This window comes from Lissotriton helveticus, chromosome 2_1, assembly GCF_964261635.1.
Source record: "Lissotriton helveticus chromosome 2_1, aLisHel1.1, whole genome shotgun sequence".
In the NCBI taxonomy this organism is placed as follows: domain Eukaryota; kingdom Metazoa; phylum Chordata; class Amphibia; order Caudata; family Salamandridae; genus Lissotriton; species Lissotriton helveticus.
This window is the reverse complement of record NC_136059.1, coordinates 538,711,742-538,728,160: the sequence shown is the minus strand read 5'-3', so window position 1 is coordinate 538,728,160 and position 16,419 is coordinate 538,711,742. Positions and strand designations below refer to the sequence as shown.

At 44.7% G+C, this 16,419-nt stretch overlaps 1 protein-coding gene across 1 annotated transcript in view; it reads left to right on the top strand.

Moving 5' to 3' along the window:
- The window catches only part of CMYA5 (cardiomyopathy associated 5), a 427,063-nt gene that overhangs the window by 296,183 nt on the left and 114,461 nt on the right, over nucleotides 1-16,419 (top strand). The window contains exon 8 of the mRNA XM_078675202.1: nucleotides 8,102-8,248. Within this exon, the coding sequence (XP_078531328.1) occupies nucleotides 8,102-8,248 (147 nt within the window). The remainder of the gene's footprint in view (nucleotides 1-8,101; nucleotides 8,249-16,419) is intronic.

The following is a 16,419-nucleotide window of genomic DNA, read 5'->3' as shown; positions in this document are numbered from 1 at the left end:
GCTATATGCGATCAGGTGTCAAAGGATCTTCTAGCCAAACCTATAAAGGGAGTCCCAGGACAAAAGCGTTGGTTTGACTCTGCATTTTGGGAGATCATCAAACAGCCCCTATCCTCTGAAGATAAAAATGCACCCATGGATTGCGTGATTTCCGATGAAAAGTGGCTGTCCCATTTCAAAAACGTCTATGGGGGCGACGAAGAAGGATCCAAAAAAGCCCCACTACCTTTCGCAGTTGCACATCCTATCATCTTTAATCCCCAAGAAGTGGAAAAAGCGCTTTTGGCAACCACAAAACACAAGGCTCCTGGCCCCGATGGAGTACCTGCTGACTTTTTTATGTATTCACCGAAACTGTGGGCTGAGGTCATGTCAAACGTGTTTAACGCAGTCAATGCCTCGTGGGCTATATCCACCATTGTCCCGATTTTAAAAACAAAGGTCAGCAGGACGACCCTGTGTATTATAGGCCCATATCCTTACTGGACTCAACTATAAAAATCTTGGGGAGAGTACTCTTAGCCAGATTGAGGGAGAATGTTGAGGGTTGCGGTGGGCTGTCTGAACTGCAATATGGTTTTAGAGAGAGAAAAGGGACCATTGAACAATGTATTAATCTGCATTTACTCATCTCTAAATACACTGTGGCCAAGGAGGGTTCCGTGTTTCTCGCATTTATGGACCTCTCCTCGGCCTTCGACCTGGTCAATAGGTCAAAACTATGGTTGATCATGTTGGAGATGGGTATTGATGAAGCTTTGGTTGCGTTCATGGCCACTCTGCATCAGGAGCTTTTCGCTGCCGTCCGAGTGTCAAATAATGGCAGATGTACCCCACTGTTTAAATCCCTAAAGGGGGTACGGCAAGGTTGTATTTTAGCCCCCTCGCTTTTTACCATCTACATTAATGGCCTGGGGGCACAGATGCGAGGCCAGGAAGCGGACGTCCCCCGTGCAGGAGGTGCCAAAATCCCTGCACTCCTGTACGCGGATGACGCCGTCTTGATTGCTCGTACTGGCGTCGGCCTCCAGCTCCTCCTAGACGCTTTCGGTTCTTTTATGGAAAATTTGGACCTTAAGGTCAATGCCTCTAAGTCACACACGATGGTAATGGGGCGTGAGTGTACTAAAAAAAGGCATAAATCATTTTTCTGCAGTGGGGTCCCTGTCTCTAGGGTAACTACATTCCCCTACTTGGGCGTACTGTTCGACCAAAAAGGATCATGGGGCCCACAGATAAGAGCAAAGAGGCTGGCCGTAATTAGATCATCCTCCGCGCTCTTGGGTTTTGCTGGCAAGTTAGGAGCAAGGCCGATGGAAGCCCTCTTAAAAATCTATAAGTGCAAGCCCGTGGCTATCGCACTATATGGGTCCCCTTTGTGGGGGTATGTAAATCTTGACCCTATTCAGAGAGCTGAAAATAGATTTATTAGATCTCTTCTCTCCGTACCGCAGTCAACCCCAACCTATTCTATTCACAAAGAGGTGGGCTTACCCTATATATCAGATACATTGAGTCTAGCTCCCCTGACTCTGTGGCCGAAAATGTGGTTGAATGAAGATCTCCCTTTGAACCATAAAATTTTATACGATGTTTTATCACTTGACAAATATAGCAGTATTCCATGGTTGGCCTATTTAGTTAAATCATTTACAGATTTGGGCCGCCCGGAACTTTTCTTATGCCCAGAGAAAATTAGGGCCCAGGACTTGGACTACATAAAAAAGTCATTCAGGGAAAGGAAGGAATCGAGCCGTGAGGAACAAGAACTGCTGAAACCAGCAGTAAGGGCTCATAGCCTCTTGGTTAGCGCACCTTTACTCGCACCTTATCTAAGCTTCGTCACATTCCCTTATCATAGGTTTTTATTAACTAAGTTTAGGTTCAACCTGTTACATTTTTATTTAGGTTCTTTTAAGTGCTGGCAGAAGCCAGACCTAGCCCCTCCTTGCAGCTGCGACCATTTCTCCGTGCAGGATACAATGCATTTTGTCATGTTTTGTAGTTTATATCACGAGCAGAGGAAAAAATACTTGCTCCCCATCCTGAAAGAAGCGGGTTTCACACAGGTGCGTCCGGCGTTGCTCTCTCTACAACTCCTGTCAAATCCTCGCATTGCTTTCTGCACTGCTAACTTTCTGGTGGCCGCCGCTAGGGCGAAAGCTGCTGGTCAAATTTTGTCTTAAAATTCATGGTATTATCATGTCCTTTTACAAATGAAATGTAAATCTGTTTTTTAATTATGTATATAGCTTTTTAATGTGTATTTAGATGGTGGCTTTTTAGGAAATTGTATGAATACGTATCGCACGTCATGTTTTCAGTGTTTTTATTGTTTTTCGTTTCTTTGTATGACTTGGAATAAGTCGAATAAAGATATTCTGACTGACTGACTGACAATGGAATTTGCAACATGTTACGGGGTCCGATTTAAGCAGTTTTCATTGATGCTCAATACTTTTAAATGTAGACCATGACCGCGTCCTTCTGCTGTCAAATGCATTTTTATGGCAGAGGAACAAGTTTCTTGGTGATTTGGAAGTCCAGAGGGCGTCCAAGTCAGTTTCATAAGATTTTACACTTGCTGCTAAAAGATCCCCTTACATCCTACAGGTTTATAGGGCATTTAAATGGGTTTTTATACCAGGAGCTTAGATTGTGTTGGTAAACTACATCTGCAGGTCCCTGCACTCTGCCCACTTCCTTGCCTATAGTTCACTCTGCAAACCCATCCTGGATTTTTGCTTTACTATATTTATCTATTTTTTTTTTTTAAATTCATGTACTCTTTTTATCTCAACTATTTATGCTGGGTGATTTTACCTTGCAGTCACTAAACGTTTCATAACAAAATATGTTCTAATGTTCGCTCCTAGCCTTTCCTCTTCAAGCCTAAAAGGCTGCGCTCTAGTTATAGGCGTAGCCATCCTTCAATGTTACCTTTTACTGTCATTTTGCTCAAGTTGTAAAGTTCTCTACCCCTCTTCTCCTTGATTTCCTTCAGTGTTTGCATGTGTAAACTCTTTACACTCTTTTTTTACAACTACTACTATATATATTTCTCATGATGATGGCAGCCCATCTCCGGACTCTCTCCTTTCTGACATAGATTTTCTGGTGACATGGCCGAAAGAACCCGAAAAACTACTCACAAGAATTGCATCAGAAACCCTCTGTGTTAGATTGGTTTCTTAAAGCAGGCTATTGAGCACTATATTCATTCATGAAGGATCAGCTTAGTGTTCAGCAAACCATTATTAGCAGGCAGGTACACATTTTTGGCCCCGTCAGTCCATATCTCTCAGGTGCACCTTGAACTGTGACCTCTGAAAAGGGGACTGCTTCCTGTAGAAACTAAAGCACAGTAGGAACCAGCACTCCATTTTTTCATGAGGAGCTCATTGCAGCATCTGCCCTAACTTCGGGAGATAGTGCATGCACTGGAGAAAGGGCATTTCTTTTTGTAATGAGCTGCACAGCCCTGGTCTGTGCTGTGTGCATACAAAGCACAGAACGAGGCTGTGTGCCATTTGTGTGATATGGTGCCCGATCTTGATGATCCTAGAAAATCAGAGGGTCCTCCTTAGATCCATTGCTGAGATAGGTCAGGTCAGGCCAGAGTCTGACTGCTTGCACAGAGGATGCTGTCCCACAAGGCAAGGATAGCTAAATTTGATAATGGCGAAGAGAATATTATCCAACAAACACACAATGCACCAGTAAAGCAAATTGTCTGAGAAATATGAGTAGCCCAAGCTTAGTGTGCTGTCCCTGATGAGTGGCCTCTTCTCATCTACATTTGTTAGATACTGTAAGCTAATGCTGCATTGCAAAGCTATGAAAGCGTGATCGATCTCAGTGCCTGAAAATCGGCATCCCGCTACCAAGGGCATCGTGGACAAGCTGAAATCTTGCCCAGAACTGTAAATAGTTGACCAGAAGCTAGAAGCACATTTCGTGTCCATTACAGCGGGAATTTAAAACTAGAGCATAGTCGTGAGTCTAAGTAGGACAATACAATCATGAGTGACACTTGCTGAGAGAATCTAGGGAAAACTGGGTGCCTACAAGGACCTCAAGGTTTTAGACCTGCTGGGCAGGAGAGGTTCAAAACCAGTGGATGAACGACAAAATGAAGAATTTAAAGCATGTACTAGCATATAGTGCCTACATAGTATCTTCTACTCTTTAGATTAAACCTCCAGGTGCCTATTCTGTGTGGTAATCTTACCTTCTGTGCTGTTTTGCTATCCGTTTACTTGCAGGTAGAGATATATAGGGTGTGCGCAGTTACAAGATCAAATGCGGATGTTTTGTTAAACCTAGGTCAGTTCATTCACCAAACATGTCACAGGTGATATACATTGAGTAAGGTCCTTGTTCAGAACCTTGCGTGCTTTATTGTGGCAGAAGAAAGGGTACAGACTCTGTACAGAGCTTCCACTATTCCAGAGTAACATTTCCATCCAGGGTAAAAGTCTAGTCCCTTTATTGCTGTTGGATAACAGGTGTTTACAGCCCTGACACAGAAAAACAATAATGTGAGAACAAATATTTTACAGAAGATGGCTTACTTTTCAGTCAAAATGCCTTGATTGAAAGGTTCTTTACTCTGTCTAGGTCTCAGGAGTTGGATTTGACTTCCTTCTATAGAGATTTGGAGAGGAAAGCATTTCTCCTGGGCAGCTTTATTAAAACGTGGGTGTGTAAAACCACACCCATTTCACTGCTGCTTGGCAATTCCTGGTTTTCAAGCCCCCAAGGTCTGGCCTCCCCACCAAACACATTCATCGCACAGTTACCTGATACCTTCTTTGGAAAGGTCATGCCTTGTAAGCCACCAGGATCTTGATGTTCTTAGTGGCCAAAGGCAGAGGAAACAGTGTCAGGCATTGGATTAATATTATTGGAACTAACATTGAGACGACTGCTGTGTGTCAGGAGGGTCTTTAAAAAGAGAAATGGGGCTGTTGCGCCTAGTAGGGACTCCGAAGGGAGCTTGTGGGTGTTATCTTAGTAAGGGGGAGTGGGAGTGCCTTAGGATGCCTGGAGACTTCATGGGCCAGGACTTACCATATAGTCAGTTGGATGCAAGAAATCCTCCATGGGGAGACTGTTCACAGGGTGCCTAATACTGTTCCACTGGGGACAGAACCGGCTAGGACTTCTAAGGGAGAGATGCCCCTTCAGTCAATAAGAAGGGGTTATTCGAATGGGTGACTCCAGATCAGTACACCCTTTGGGGACCAGTTACTCAAATGGTCAACCTTTGTTGCATACATAATTTTATAGGTCTACACGAACACACACATAAATGCACTCCATAAGTACAATGGCACTTTGCTAATTTTGTTTCTCCACCCGGAAAACACTTTTCTCTCTGAAGCAACCCCTCTGCATACACTCCCACCAATATTAGGGATGGTTCCTCCCATTCCTGCCTTGGATGCAGATGTACTTCTATTCTTGGCAGTATATTATTCTGGTCGTATCCAAGGTGGAAATGTTCATAGTAGACATTTATGAAAACCTACGAACTCACAAGTATTTAGGTGTTCACCTACATAATCAGGCATCCCAACTCTGGAATGCCAACAGCACACCCTGGGATGCAACTTCATTCCCATGTAATATCACGCCTGGACTGTTCTGTTTACGAGTGTAAAATCACGGTTTGTCAACATGCAGCATCACTTTACATTTGTAAAGGAGGTATTTGAGCACATAGACATAACTTAGGGGCGACAAAACCTTTGTGATTTGGCCCCAACGTAAAAAGCGCTTGAGGAAAGCGGAAGAACCACAGGGTAGATAGGAAATGTAGGCATATGGTTTTGAACTGTTGGAGTTTTAGAAATATGTAATATAAAATGGTAACTATGAACAATAACATCTGACAAAAGAAACAGTCAAATATAGCACTTACCATGTTTCTTAAAACGTTTTTTTTATTGCATTTTATCAGAAATACAAACAGTGACTAAAATAGATATAACCATATCCCAATGTGCCTTGTCCATCTGCTTGCCATACCACCATAGTGTACGCCAACAATAAGCAGGGTTATCATTGGGTAGTGGTGGAGGCAGTCTGCCTTTAGGTCGCCGGTTGGGGTGTGTTTCTCAACGAAGATGGAAACTGGCTTAAGCGAGAGGAGGGATATTGGAGGGGTGGAGGAAGGGGATTCATCGAACCTGGGGTACCAGCTGCCAGTAGGTGGGGGAAAGGGACATATGCTAGGGAGAGTTCAGGGACAAGGGCGCAGTGTTGGGGAAGAAGGGAAGAGAGGCCTCTACTCCCAACGTGAAGGCAGAGTGAAAAACTTTTTTGGGGGTGGACTGGTAGGAAGGCCCTTGAGCGAGATCTGCTATTGGAGGTGAGGAAGCCCAGATATGGGCACCCCTGGGTCCCCTCCAGTTTTCCCCTATTATAAAAACTCTGAGAGTGCTGGGGGTAGGGATGGATCAGGGCTGTTAGCCAGTGAAAATAGTTTGGTATAGTCTGGGGAATCCGTCAGCTGGGACAGTAGATTCAGCTGCGGATGCTCCTCACCTCCCCCTGGCAGAGGGCCACCGTCTTGACCCTTGACTATCTAATGAATGTATGTTCCCAGGTCTCTATGAATGGGGACGATAGGAACTTCCACCTCATTGTGATGGATCGATTGGTCAATATGAAGGCCAAGTTCAGAAAGCGGGTCGCTGTTTTGTGGTTCTTGGGGCAATGAAGGATACCCAGGGCACAGGCCTCCCATGAGTTAATCTCCCCAATTCCCTAGACTGCCACAAGGCAACGGGTCATGCCGTTCTAGAAAGACCAATTTCGGGGGCAGTCCCGTAGAATATGCCTTTGGTCATTAGCTTGGGCTGAGCACCTGGCACATGCATATCGAGCTCCCGGAAATATCCTACAGATTTGTTGCGCGTAGAGATAAGCCCTGTGGAATACTTAGAATTGAATAGGTTGATGGTTGGCTTTCCTGGAGAACTTCTTCAGGTAGCCTTGCAACCTGGCCCACTCCTTCTCATGAAGGGCCCTACCAAACTCCTCTTCCCATATCTCCCTGAGGGCCTGCAGGGAGATCTGGGACTGTTCTGTAAAGGTTACAGCAAGCCTGCTGATCAAACGGCGACCGCCCCTCCATAGTGTATAGGGTTTGGAGGAGAGGGTGAGCATTTGCCATGGTTCAGGAATTATCATGAGGCTATTCAAGAGAACAAACCATTCTTTTTGGACAGAATGGTTGAAACCCAGTGAACATGACTGCATCACTCAATGGTGCTACCATCGATGAACCATTTAGCTCATGGGCTGATCAGATGGCTACTGGACTTCTCTTAAAGTAAAATACCCTTGATTAGAGTCTTGAATAGCAGCCCGCAAAGGACCTTGAAAGAAAAGATGGGAATTACACTGTAGGACTCTGGATCAAACGGAGAGTTACGGTAGTTTTTCTTGGTTATTTTTAGGACTTCTTAAATAATGGGGGAAGCTAAACTGGATGCTTGAAGGGGAGGTGAGAAGAGTGTCCCATCACCAAGCATGTACAGCTTAGGTTCATTACTGTGCCTCAAGCGGGTCGACCTTTTTTCACTCAATAACCAAAAATAAATAGAAATAGGAAGAATAAGGTTTTTTTTTTATTAATAGCAAAGTTCACAGCAACAGTGCTCCGGTTCAAAGTCCTATTGAACTGGCGTGTCTAGTGCTCATGTTAGGACATCTTCAGATGTTATTCATCTTAGAGTTGAGTATCAGATATCCTTGCATTTAGCTCTAAGCCAACTCAAGGATTAGGTGCATTGTGTAGATTAAGGTACTCTGTAGTCATGCTCTAACTTGTGGTGGCCACAATCAACTGTTATCTGGGATCTGTTGAAGTGACATGTGTAACACAGAGTTTAGACACCTACTTCTATCTAGAACTGCTGCTTTGTACATTACACTTACTTATGACATTAGTATTTTTATCATTGCTTTTGGTAGCTCTTTAAATTATATAAAGTGGGAGACTCATTTTTAGTTGTTGTATGAAATTATCTTTAAAACGCTGTGCCTGTTACAACTCAGAACCTTCATTGTTTACCTTTGCTTCCTTTAGGTCTGATCGAGGAATACAGAGTGACTGTGAAGGAAAGCTACTGCATTTTAGAAGAACTGGAGCCTGACAAGTGTTACAATGTGTGGGTTATGGCAGTCAACTATACTGGGTGTAGTTTGCCCAGTGAGAAGTTCTTATTCAGAACTGGTAGGTATCACTGGGGGTTGTTACAGAAGGCTATAGGCCTCTAAGTGTGTATGTGCTAGAATACCATATTAACTACTTCATTTATTCTTGCTTTCCTTGGAATCAATCAGTGAGTGTCAGATCGCACCAACCTTATGCACTGGATCCAATGTGAGTCATTAGTAGTTTAACCTCTCACCATCTCCACCACATATACAAAACAAGCATTGAAAATGCAATTGGTCTGGCCTTTGATTAAGTTAAAGCCATTTGCTTTGCTAATGGTATTGTATAGCAAAGCAAATGGCTTAATAAAAGGCGAGACCTATTGTATTTTTAATGCTTGTTTAACCAATGAAGCCAGCTTTTGTACTGGCCTCTAACCAGAGCCAGAGGAATCGTGCAGCAGGGTTAGCTAAATTATGTGGCAAGGAAAGATGCATTGTGCGGCGTCATTCGGCATTTTGTTTGTCACAGTATTACATCATTAGTGTTCTTTCCAACAATGTTAACACTGACAGAAGTTGCCGCGCATTTGTATTATTTTAACACCTAAAGGCAACAATCAGAAAAAGAAAGATCTGTCACCGCACATTAAAAGAGCAATGACAGGCCACTGAGCCGCAACGTGTGGCAAGTTTTTGGTAACTTTTGATCCACTTGAGCTACAAACTATTTTCTGGCTAAATCTGCAAATTATGGATTATGTGGCAAGTTCATAACTATGGGGAAATCTCATAATTCCAGTGGCCCAACCTACAATGCCGTCTACGGGGTTCTTGAGTTATTTCCGAAGCACTCACCTTCTGTCTCTTGGTTGAATATCACGTGCCAACAACTGCAGGTAGACCCTCTTGGCGCTATGACAGAGTTCCACGTATACCCTTCTCCCTTAATCACACAGTGGAGCTGACAGGTATATATATATATGTGTGTGTGTGTGTATTCATAACTTCATTATTGTTATGGGTTGTGCGCATAGGCTAGTGGTTGGACACAAGGGGTGGCATCTTTGAAGAAATATAGTGCGCCTTCTACACTTTCAGAGAAGTGAGCATTACACTGTTCTGTTTTGGGGGTCGAGGGCGAGGTAAATCGGTTCTTTTGTAGGGCAGTTGTCTCTCCTTTCGTGATTTCTCAATGTTTCGCGCCACGCACTGTGCGTCAATACAAGTGAGAGGCACAATGGTGTGTTGCTTTGCGTAATTCGCCAAAATTTGCTATGTCCACACAATCTCGTTACTTTGTGCTCTGCGGTCACAACAGAGCTTTATACTCTCAAGAGCCCTGCCCGCTGGAATGCTCCCATAAAAACACCCCATGGGCCGGTGATGGTAGGGCCATGTACACAGTGTGCCAAATGCAAACCTGCCTCCTTGGAGGGGTGTGCGCAGCAGCGCCGCTTCTAGCGCGCAACCGCATCAGTTTAAAACAAGCGGTGCCACAAGCGATTTATAGTACGAATCCTTCATTAAACCGGCTGCACGAGAGCGTTCTTCTGAAATAATTAGGAAAAAATGCCATTTATATATTTGCATAACTCCTTGCAGTGAGCACCTCACCTTAAAACGGCAGCATGAAAAAGTGCTTGTTTCTGATAAGGAATGCGGCATTCCACCTTAAACATGTATTTGTAAAACAAAGTATAAATCTTTTTGGGAGCTGCGCAACCCTTTCAAGTATATACATTTCTTTAAACTGGTTACTTTGTAGCATACCTTGTCTTTTTATAAAGCGACAAGAGATTTGGCGTACTGTAATTAACACGCGTTATTATCGTCACTTACTCATGAACAGTTTTATGGCCAGGGACTGCCGGAGGACCCCCACCCTTCCGTTAACCAACATTATTAACAGGACATGAGACGGATTTCTTTCTTTGGAAGGCGGGGGTCTTTCGACCCCCCGGCCGTATTTATTAAAACATACAAAATAAATCAAAAATTGAAATAAACAATATTTACACAATTACGCAGAAAACGTTACAATTGATATATACAGATATCAGATGGCTAACCTTAACATACTTCTAGTACAAGGTATTTCCTATCCGAGATTAACATATCAATCACATACAATATTTATTTTCTGCGTACCTATTTGGGCCTACGACAAGGTCAATAACTGGTGTCAGATCCTTATGACTACACCACGCCCTCCTGAAGGAGGGCGCATGCGCAGAGGGCCTGTTTACCGTGGGGGTACACCCCCCCCGGTTACCCCCTACGCCCTATTAACCACGCCCTCTTGTCGGAGTGCGCATGCGCAGAGGGCCCGCTTACCGTAAGGGTACTTTGGCCCCCCGGTTACCCCCGTAGGCTCTATTAACTCCATTAAAGGGGGCCCTTGCATCTCTGCGCCGTTTACTGGCGTCATTGTGCACGTGCGGGTGGCCAACCAGCCTAGAGAAAGCGTGACTCTCCCCTCCCCCGCACCCATGTAGCCAACAGGTTGTAACTGCCCCTGGAGTTCTAGGAGAGACCACTTGTCCCTCCCTCCCTTTGGGCGACCCCATTCGAGAATGGCTCCGCCCCCTAAGGACCTTAAATTAACTGCTCACCAATCATGACCTTACTGCCTGACCAAGGAATAGCAATAAATACGACGATTGATGACCTGAAAACGGGAGAAAGTTCTAAGGAACAAAACGTCATCCATAAACATTTGTAACAAAATTGTGAAAACCTTCATAACACACAATAACAATCATCTGCTTCAGGGGATGGTGGGTGGGGAAAATAATTACAGCCTCCTAGAGGCTGGAAGGGCAGGTCGTGGCACGCAGGAGTCAAAGAGGCTGACTCTCGCGCTCCACGGCCTTTTAACCCTTCATCGGCCAGGCCGGATCTAACCGGCCTGGCCTTTGTTCCCTTCGTGACCCGGAAGTGACTCAATCCCTTCCGGGTCACCAGGGGACCCGGAGCGGGTGGGGGCCGGTGCGCACCGCCATAACTGCGGCGGGCCGATGTCGGCCCCGCCTTTCCTATTGTCACCTAAGGACAAGTGGGTCCTTTCGGGATTGGAACATGTGGCAGCAGCTAAAGCCACTGAATCATTTTACCTGCTACGACCTCTATGTGCTTGGAATCCTAAAAAACATAAAGGTAATAATAGTCTTACAGAACTAGCACATTTTTTTCTAGTTACATTTTTGCATGCCAAAGGCAGACGCTCTACTTGAAAAAACGCAGGATGCTGGAAAAATATAGCAGGCCTGGATTTGGACACTGGGGCAAATAAAATAATTTTCAGGTGAACAGCGATTCCAAGTGCCCTGTATGATACGGGGCACTTTATGAATCCCTTACGTTCATTGACCTTTAAAAATGTGAGAAACTCATATTTACATTTTCTAGGCAAGGTGACGACGTGTGGATAAACAGGACTTCACGAGAGAATAAAAAATCACAACCCTGAAAAATACCAAACTTGAATTTAGCCTTTTAGAACCTGTTTATTGAACTCTCCTCTCGTAAAACCTCTTGCAGATGCACGTTTGGTACATACATAAACCCACAAGCTCGTTTATATGTAATAAATCCCTAATTAAGCCACTGTCATGCTCGAAATGTGGGACTCCGTGGTTCCATGTGTTGCCGGGGCACAACCCCCACGCTCCTTCCCGGCGCCATCTGTGCGATCAATAAATTATTAAACAGGTTGGTGGCGCGAACGAGTCCACTAGTCACTGACTCCACAGGGCTTCATAGTATAAGGCGCTTTATTGCCAGTTCTAGGAAACACAACATATGCCAGGGAGGAAATAGTCAGTCAACCCACTTTAAAGAGTTCTACTAACAATATAAACCTCACCACCACTGGGGAAGTTATACAAGCCTCTTGTTAAACGAGCTCTAAATGTGGGAATAGGGACTCCTGGGGCCTATTTGTGGGGAAAGACATATTAAACACGCCAAAGGTAAGATACGATTCTATGTTGTGTACACTGCAAAGCGGTTTACAATATTTTAATTTGCTGCAAGGCAATTAGGTACCGCCGTGTGATAAATTCACACCTCCTGAAAAAATCCAAACACTTCCATGTTTTGCAAGTTTTCATAAACAAATGTTAGATTATACAAGCTAATCTACTTGCTATGTATAACTCCTGTCCAATCATTTGCCCCCCCAAATTAGTTGGAGTGCGTTTTTTCACACGTTATTGCTAAGATCTCCCTGGATACAAAAAATGCAAGTCACAAATGGTTTTTTTGGGGTTTAAATTTCTTTTATTGATTTCCAGTGCATTAAACACAATACATTTCGACAAACTTGGTCCCTGATTGCCGCCTCATGAACCCGGCCCATACCACCCTCCAACCCCAATTAGGGATCTGCGTATACCACATGGTAGTCCAATGTGTCCATGAGAGCGAGTAGTGGTTGTCCCCCTACTAATAATGCATTCAATTACCCCAAAAACAAACATCCCCCTCCCCCAACCCTGCCCCCCACCCCCTCCCTCCGGTGTGTCGCATCTTCCTTCTTGATGTAGCGCAAAGAGCGTGCTTATGTGAGTACTAACTTGAGGAGCCGGACTCCCTGGCAAACTCATCGGCGAGTCGCAGCACCCTGAGGTATTTCGGACAGGTAAGTTCATTGAATTCCCCAGCTAGTAGAGCAATGAAAGGTTGCCATATGGTGGTGAAGGAGTCTGCCGTCTGAGTAAGAGTCGCCTGGATCCACTCCATACCCATTATATACCAGAGCCTATGGATCCAGGTCGTGTGTGTAGGTTTCCTCGTAGTACCCCAGAGTGAGAGGATATGATGTGCCGCCACCCCTACTGCCAACCCCATCTGTCTCCCCCTGATTGATTTAAGTGGAAACGATAAGGCATTTGGGAGGCCTAGTAATGTGTAGACGGGAAAACAGGGAATCTCTGTCTCGAAGTGTGTGTCAATGTCGTGGAGAACGTCTTTCCAGTAGTCCGTTACCTCTTCGCACTCCCACAACAAATGTGTCAGTGTCCCAACCTTAGCACACCCCCTCCAGCATGCGGAACTACGGCTTGGGTTACTTTGATGTAGCCTTGCCGGAGTTAGGTGCCAGTAATATGCGATCTTAACTGCTGACTCCTTACTCGCCACGTTCCTGGCGGTGTGGTGAGCCCTATGGTAAATGTCATGCCACTCCTTATCTGTAAAAGTTCTTCCGAGCTCCGATTCCCAGCGCCTCTGACCAGCAGAGTGTGAGTTAGACTGGAGCGGACTCAGCATTTTATAAAGGTCTGTGATCGCTTGTCTGTCAGACTTTTTTCGTAATGAGCCATTACTCGTATGCTGTTAGGCGCCGACTCGCCATTGGTAACATGTCTCCTTGTGTGAGCCAGTGGCGAATCTGGAAGTATTGAAAACGCTGTGGCGCTATCAGAGTGTACATCTCCTTCAGGGTGTCGAACTGGATAAAGCCATCCACGTCAAACAGATGACCGGCCGACCTGCATTCCGAGGGTCGCCACTGGCGTAACGCCCTGGGGTCCATCCCGGGAGGAAAGGCCGGATTATCACAAACGTTTTTAAAGTAACTGACCCTATATAGGCTGTTCACATTAGTACGAAAAGTCGGATGGGATAGGCTTGGGGTGCAGTCTCCGACTTCTTGAAACATGTTAGACCACCATTTGTTCTTTGTTATTTTGCATTTATATTTAAAACAAGGTTAGATCTTGCTACAATTTCTTCTTGCATTACTTTGTGTCCGATTACAGGCATTGCGTGGGCGGTACAAACTAATGTGTGTTTAGCACCAAATCACCCACTCTGCCTCATTTGCAGCAAAACAAATACAGATAGAAGACATTATGGCAACTTTTTTTTAATTGCTTATTGTTATGAAGCTGCAAAACAGCACAGACAGTCTACAATAATAACGAAAAAAAGGCAAGATACCTCCTCACCATAACAATGAGATATCTATTATTAAACAACACCACTGTGCAGATTTGCGACCCCTGAGCTGACTCGGGAGCCAAGCCCTTCAAAAGCAAAAGCCCCGTTGAAGACCTCTCCTCCTCCCTGGTTTGTTTCCGGTTTCCCTCGCAGGATGAAAAAGAAAACCCAAAAGTTGCCATTATGAGATTGCAGAGCAGATAATAGGGTTGGTCTCATAATAGGGCTGAAGTTGGCTGCAACAAAAGGGTGGGCTTGTGGGGCCCCAGTGACATGCAGGGATCCTCTAAGGCGCGCGCATGGGAGCCCGCTGCTATTGGCTTTGGATGACCTGACTCTGCCTTCGAAGCGCCCCGGGGGGACAACCAGCAGATCACCTATGCATGCATTTCAAAGGGCTTCTATCAACAGACAGCAGTACTTCGTGGGCCCCACCATAAATGCTAATGCGGATTAGGGTGTGCCCGCAGTTTATGGCTGTAATGGGGCTGCTCTGAATGGGCACCTGTAAGAAAAGAAACACCTTCCCTTGTACTCTGGCAGGCATGGGGGGCTTTGCGTAGGTCTTAGTAGTGGTTTCATGGTCCAATGAAATGGCAGCGAGAGGCGCCGAGAAGTGCGATTGTGTGTCTGACGAAAAGGGCTGTCAGGCGCTAGTTTCGTAAATGTATACGCTATGCAACTGCCCCAAAAAACGAGGTTGTCATTTGTATGATGATAAATGATAGACACGCGGCGGAGCTTTTCTTTATGGGGCCATGTGTTTAAAACACATGGCCCCACAAAGATAAGAAACCTTTTGCGACGCACGGAAAGCAGGCGAGGCCGTCCAAGTGGGACGGCCGAAAAGTATACGTCATAAAGAGCTATTTTCCAATGGCTGGCCACCGTTTAGCATAAACGGTGACGCCGGCCAATGAAAAAGAGGGGCGGAGCTTAAAGCCCTTTACTGAAACTCTAAATCATTAAATCTCGCCGAGCGAGCTGCTGATGTGCGCAGCCACGCTAGCCGAGACCTAAACATGATGGCTATTGGTAGAAGCAGGAAAAGGGGAATGGAACGAGTGAGATTACACAGACATAGGACTCTACCACTTATGCTTCAGCACTCAATTTGGTCTACACAGTGAAATATCTTCAGTCTTCTGCCAGCGTTTCACCCCCATGCCTGCAGTTTCAATAGTGGGCTCCCGGTTCATAAAGATGTCTTGCATAAAACTCTTGCAATAAGCATGAAGATGAAGAATGGAAGCAGATTCCCACTATTACTACTCCAAGCCAACCCCCTTCAATCTACAAAATATTACAACCTTTCTCTTAGAAGTCTTGCATGTAAGATTCTATGTACTTCAGATTCATTTTCTGAATTCACTTCACTGGCATGGGATGTGAAGCAAGATGTCTTTGCAGAGAAAGCTGCTTTTAATAGAGATACTTGAACAACTGGGCGCACTTTCATAGACAGTGGCAACTTCAACCTAATAGCAACTGTATTCACATCCTGGTTTATCAAAAATCATGGATTTCATGCACAGGTTTTTCTTAAGTGCAGATATTTATGCAAGTGACCTCACTTTCTTACCTACAACACTCAGGGCAGAGCTTCTTTTATGATAAACATAAAGTGTATGATCCTTACACAGCTTTTTCCAGTGCTATTTGTGCAGATGGCTCAACAATAATTAACTCAGTTACACAACAGGAACTAAGACAGAGGCTGGGTGATCGAGAGCAAATATATAAGGATGCGAATAGGTCCCGCAGAGCAGTAAGCGCCATATACCGCCTCACTTCTTGATATGAGCTTCTCATTGGCCGCCACGCCCTACAGAGACAAACTACCTTTACAATATCCTCATGTGGGTGAATGAGGTGGTGTGCAACCTGAAACATAAAGCAATACAAAAAAGCCAATGGCCATGTATATCGTGTTTTAATCCTGTTAGTAGAAAACAGTTTTTGTGCATTCCGTACTAGACATGTTTCACATTTTCCTTTGATATCACTCAAGCACCCTTCTTTGTCTTGTAACCTGCCCATTAAAACGGCATATATTTTTGGGTGACAATAATATATGTTTGGATGACAAAGATGCAAAGAAGATTGTCAAGATTTTTAAAATATTTTTCTCCAAAGCAAGATGCTCAATTATTTGTTTGATTCACGTGAATTCTGACACTCCGCTCATGTAATGATGTCCTTGAGCAATTCAAAATATAGGTAGGTATTTTTGTCAGGATATTACGTCAAATAGCTGGTGACCTAACTTTTTTTTTACTGAAACCATAGGTTAGGTTCCAC